Raw genomic sequence first — 6,000 nt, 5'->3', positions numbered from 1 at the left:
GACTTTGCTGATGTAACTCCTCCATTCAGAACTTATTGAAATTCAAACACATTCAAAGAGTTTTAAGAAAGGAATGGATCCCTCCCTTTAAGCCCTTCATGCGCCACATGCAAACACACACCACTTGAAGTGGATTAAACACACTAAAATAAAATTCAGCAACATAATGCATTTGGATCCAACTTATTCAATTGGTCCTTTGCATTTTTATTGAAATAAAATAAAACAGAACATCACATGGCAGCCCCTATGCGTGGGCTGGCTCTTCTTCTTGGGCCTGAATGATCATCATGATTTTTGGTTCCATCTCTTCTACCACTTTGTCTTCAAGAATGGTTGCCACTACTTGCTGAAGAGTCTCTTTGGCCTTTTTAGCTCTAGCCCTTGTCATTGGTCCTCCAAGTCCTTTTAGTGCTCCATGACCCTTGTCCTTGTCCTTGTCCTCATCATTCCCTCCCTCTTGAAAAGGATTTGACCTCAAATCAAATTCTCCGCCATCTGCATCAAAGAGAGATAAATCAGAGACATTAAAGGTTGAGCTGATGTTATACTCACCTGGAAGCTCTATTTTGTAGGCATTGTTATTGATTCTCTCAAGCACTTGAAAAGGTCCATCCCCTCTAGGTTGGAGTTTGGATTTCCTTTGTTCTGGAAACCTTTCCTTCCTCATGTGCACCCAAACCCAATCTCCGGGTTGGAACACCACCTCCTTTCTTCCCTTGTTAGCTTGCCTAGCATAACTCTCATTCTTTCTCTCAATTTGAGCCTTCACACGCTCATGCATCTTCTTGACATATTCAGCTTTGCCCTGTCCTTCCTTGTGCTTGAAAACAGAAATGTTAGGCATAGGCAACAAATCAAGAGGAGTCAAAGGGTTAAATCCATACACTACTTCAAATGGAGAGCAATTGGTAGTGCTATGGACAGCCCTATTGTAAGCAAATTCAACATGAGGCAAACACGCCTCCCAAGCCTTTAAATTGGCCTTAAGGACAGTCCTAAGCAAGGTGCCTAGGGTCCTATTAACCACCTCAGTTTGCCCATCAGTTTGTGGGTGGCAAGTGGTAGAGAACAAAAGTTTGGTGCCTAACTTCCCCCATAAAGTCCTCCAGAAGTGACTTAGGAACTTGGTGTCCCTATCACTAACTATGCTTCTAGGCATCCCATGAAGTCTTACAACTTCTTTAAAGAACAAATCAGCAACGTGACAAGCATCATCAGCTTTCCTGCAAGGAATAAAGTGAGCCATTTTTGAAAACCTATCAACAACCACAAAAATGGAATCCTTACCATTCTTTGTTCTAGGGAGGCCTAAAACAAAGTCCATAGACAAGTCAACCCAAGGGTATTCAGGGATTGGCAAAGAAGTATACAAACCATGTGGCATCACCTTAGACTTAGCCTTCTTGCAAACAATGCAATGTTCACAAAACTTGATCACATCATGTTTCATTTTGGGCCAATAGAAATGTTCCTGTAAAGTTTCTAGAGTCTTTTGGACTCCAAAATGACCCATTAATCCCCCAGCATGGGATTCTTTAACAAGCAGTTCTCTAATGGAACTTTTAGGCACACACAACCTGTTTTCCTTAAATAAAAATCCATTGTGCCTATAAAATCCATTTTGAGAAACTTTCTCACAAGCCACAAAAATTTCAGCAAAGTTATCATCTTTTTCATACATTTCTTTCACATGTTCAAGTCCTAGCAATTTAGTCTCTAACATGGAAAGCAACACGTGTCTCCTGGATAAAGCATCAGCCACAATGTTACTTTTCCCTTTTTTGTGTTTTATGACATAGGGAAATTGTTCCAAAAATTCAACCCATTTGGCATGCCTTTTGTTCAACTTACCTTGCCCCTTCAAGTATTTCAGCGACTCATGATCACTATGAATCACGAATTCCTTGGGCAAAAGATAATGCTGCCAAGTCTTCAAAGCTCTCACCAAAGCATACAATTCCTTATCATAAGTAGAATAGTTAAGGGCAGCTCCGCTTAACTTTTCACTAAAATAAGCAATTGGGTGGCCTTCTTGAAGCAACACAGCACCAATACCTACATTTGAAGCATCACATTCAAGTTCAAAAGATTTAGCAAAGTTAGGTAAAGCAAGTATAGGTGCATGGGTAAGCTTATGCTTTAGGGCAGCAAAGGCCTCTTCTTGATTCTTTCCCCAATGAAAACCCACATTCTTTTTCACCACTTCATTTAGGGGTGCTGCCAAGGTACTAAAGTCCTTTACAAACCTCCTGTAGAAACTGGCCAAGCCATGAAAACTTCTTACATCACCCACGGATTTAGGAGTGGGCCACTCTTGAATGGCTTTGATCTTTTCCTCATCAACCTGCACTCCTTTCGAACTCACAACAAAACCAAGAAACACAACATGGTCAGTGCAAAAAGTGCATTTCTCAAGATTGGCAAACAATTGTTCCTTTTTAAGCATACTCAAGACGGATCTTAAGTGCTCAACATGCAGCTCAAGAGTAGTGCTATAGACCAAAATATCATCAAAGTACACAACCACAAATTTCCCAATGAATTCCCTCAAAACATGGTTCATTAGTCTCATAAAAGTACTAGGTGCATTAGTTAAACCAAAAGGCATAACCAACCATTCATACAAACCATATTTAGTTTTGAAAGCAGTTTTCCATTCATCCCCTTCTTTAATCCTTATCTGATTGTAACCACTTTTCAAATCAATTTTAGAAAAATAACATGCTCCATGCAATTCATCAAGCAAATCATCAAGTCTAGGAATAGGGTGCCTATACTTAATGGTGATGTTATTCAAGGCTCTACAATCAGAGCACATTCTCCAAGTCCCATCTTTCTTTGGTACCAAAATCACCGGTACAGCACAAGGACTCATGCTATTTCTTACCCACCCTTTGTTCAAGAGTTCTTCCACTTGTCTTTGAATTTCAGTGGTTTCTTGTGGGTTGCTTCTATATGCTGGCCTATTAGGCAAAGAAGCTCCCGGAATGAGATCAATTTGATGCTCAATTCCTCTCAGTGGTGGTAGACCACTTGGAACACTTGTTGGAAACACATCCTCATAATCCTGCAAAAGAGATTTAACACTAGAAGGCAGCTCAAAATTTTCAAAAGTGTTAGTGTTCAAAATCTGATTTTTGCAAAACATCAAGTATAGGATCTGTTTTGAAGCTATCATCCTTTTCACCTCTCTCTTTTTGATCAAACAAATTTCTTTTCTCTCAAGTATTTCACTCTTTTCTTTTTGCTCTCTCTCAAGTGTTTCACTCTTTTCTTTTTGCTTTCTCTCAAGTGTCTCACTCTTTTCTTTTCTCTCTTGTTCAATCTTTTCTCTCATTTTCTTTTGATCCTCACGCACCTCCCTAGGGCTCAAAGGTTTGAGCGTAATTTTCTGGCCATGATGTTGGAATGAGATCTTGTTGGTGCTTCCATTATGATCAGAGTTGGTGTCATATTGCCATGGTCTTCCCAGCAGTATGTGACTAGCCTCCATGGGAACAACATCACAAAGAACCTTATCCCTGTATTTGCCAATGGAAAAGTCAACTTCAACTTGCTTACTTACTTGTATTTCTCCATAGTGGCTGAGCCATTGAAGTTTGTATGGCCAAGGATGTGGTTTTGTGACCAGGTTCAGCTTCTCCACCATTCTTTCACTAGCCACATTAGTACAGCTTCCGCCATCAACAATCATCAAGCAAATCTGCCCATTGACAGAACATCTTGTGTGAAAGATATTCTCTCTTTGGCTTTCCTTCTTTGGCTTTTGTTGGCTACCAAGCATTCTTCGGATCATCAACAGTTCACCATTCATGGCTGCCTCCTCTTCTTCTTCACTTTGTTCTCCTTCGGACTCACTGGTGTAGTCTCCATCATCCTTAAGAATCATGGTCTTTTTGGAGGCACATTCATAAGCATAATGTCCCATACCTTGGCATTTGAAGCACTTGACCTCTTTGCTCTTTTTGGATGGTTGTTCAAGAGGTTTTGAAGAAGCTGAAGCTTGTGGTTTGGTGGCTGGTTTGCTAAGGGTGCTCGGCCCTTCATTCTTCATTCTGTCTCTCCAAGATGAATTGGAATTGGTAGAACTCTTCCTTGCAAGCCCTTTCCTTTTGAGTTGTTGCTCAACTTTAGTGGCCTTGTGCAGCAATTCTTCCATGTCTACATATTCCTGAAGTTCTACAATATCTCTAACATCATTAGACAGACCATTAATAAATCGAATCATGGTTACCTCTTCATCCTCCTCAAGATTGGCTTGCAACATAAGCACCTCAAGTTCTTTGTAATACTCCTCAACACTCTTGCTGCCTTGGGTAAGTTTTTGAAGTTTAAATTTTACATCCCTAGCATGGCTTGAAGGGACATATCTTTTCCTCATGATTCGTTTCATTTCAGCCCATGTTTCCACCGCTGGCTCCTCATTTCTCAATCTCTCTTTTGCAAACTTATTCCACCAAACAAGAGCATAGTCTGAAAAGTGAGCAGCTGCAAGTTTCACCTTTTGGTCCTCCTCATAGTTGTTGCAAGCAAAGACATGCTCTATTTTGAGTTCCCACTCCAAGTATGCCTCTGGATCACTCTTTCCCTTAAAAGGAGGAATTTGGAATTTGACTCCTTCAATCCGAGCAGGTCTAGGATTTTCATGAATTCGTCGTGGCCTCCCGCCTTCACTGTCACTATTGTTCCGGTTCTCCATTTGATCCAGCCTTTCGTGGATCTCTTCAGTTTGCCTCCTCATTAAGTTTTCCAGATGTTGTGTAAGAGCCCGCATTTCGATGGTCGAGAGTCGCACTGCTGGTTGCTCCTCCTCTTCTCCTGACATCTTTGACAAATGAAAAGATTCAAGTAGAACAAACAAATGTTAGTGTTTACCTCACTTCTCTCGTGTTTCCCTCAAATTGGCTTTTCTATGATGTGCACTCTTGCCTTTTTCCACTCAAAAATTCTCACAATCTCTTGAGTAAATCAAAGTTAAGACACACAAAGAATTATGCCACCAAATTTGTGTAGAGTCACACAGATTAGAATAGACTTTAGAATATGAAACAAAAGAAGACAAGACAAAATCACCACAGAAATGGAAAGGACTCAAAATATTTAGAGACTAAAGAAGAATTCAAGAACAAACAGAAAGAAGAAAATAAATTGGAATGCTAGCAACAAAATTACCTTGAACAATTGAATTTGGCTAATTAAACAAGAACCATTCAGCCATTTTTTTTTTTGAATTTTCGTTTTTTTTTTTTTTTTGAATTTTCGTTTTGTAATTTGTTTTTGATTCTGAACAATTAACAAGGCTTAACTTTTGCAATGGTTCAGCCAAAAGAAACAAAAACTAAAATCAAGGTAACAAGAAATGACAAAGAGTTGCTAACCAGAATTCCAGATAAGAAAAGAAACCAAAATCCTAGAACCGGAGCTCTGATTACCAAATGATACGCCCCAAGTTGATGCAAGGGCTGCAATGGATCGTCTAGGATTGATCTTGGATGATGAGAACTCTGAAATGTGAGAAAGAAGAAGAAGAATTTCGTGATGGAAGGGAAATGGACAGAAAAGAGGGGAAGTTTTAGTGAAATGGAAGATGAAGACTTCACACAAAGGTGGTGACAAACCCTTGATAAGCCTAATTCTTGAATCACTCAAGAACTATGAGAATCACTCTCACAAATCTGAATCACTCAGAAAAGAAAATACTAATTCATTCATAATCTGTCTATTACATTGAAGGAGTGGTCCTTATAAAGAAGAAGGAAATTCAGCCTTGTTACAAAAAATGATGAGGTGTAATTTCTCTAGAAGAATCCTAGGCTAGGAGTTACAAATTAAAAGAGGAAGATAGTGATTTGCTTCAGCCCTGAACGTGTATTTGGTGGCTGATTGCTTCATGTAACTCCCTTTCTTGATTGTTATTCTGACCAGGGAATATAGCATTCAATGCTCTTTATGAACTTAATTTCCCTTTCTTTGTAACTCCATTCTTGGCTTTGAAAG

General features: G+C 39.5%; 1 protein-coding gene across 1 annotated transcript in view; it reads right to left on the bottom strand.

Moving 5' to 3' along the window:
- Positions 1–451: 451 nt before the first annotated feature.
- Positions 452–6,000, bottom strand: part of LOC130725179 (uncharacterized) — a gene marked incomplete at both ends in the record, with an annotated part of 48,926 nt that continues 43,377 nt past the window's right edge. Inside the window, 6 exons of the mRNA XM_057576431.1 lie at positions 452–498; positions 556–677; positions 834–1,610; positions 1,737–2,374; positions 2,822–3,072; positions 3,448–4,521. Coding sequence (XP_057432414.1) covers positions 452–498; positions 556–677; positions 834–1,610; positions 1,737–2,374; positions 2,822–3,072; positions 3,448–4,521 — 2,909 coding nt within the window. The remainder of the gene's footprint in view (positions 499–555; positions 678–833; positions 1,611–1,736; positions 2,375–2,821; positions 3,073–3,447; positions 4,522–6,000) is intronic.

Source organism: Lotus japonicus, chromosome 6, assembly GCF_012489685.1.
Source record: "Lotus japonicus ecotype B-129 chromosome 6, LjGifu_v1.2".
Taxonomy (NCBI): Eukaryota; Viridiplantae; Streptophyta; class Magnoliopsida; order Fabales; family Fabaceae; genus Lotus; species Lotus japonicus.
The sequence above is the reverse complement of the archived record's forward strand: the minus strand, read 5'-3'. Positions and strand labels throughout refer to the sequence as shown.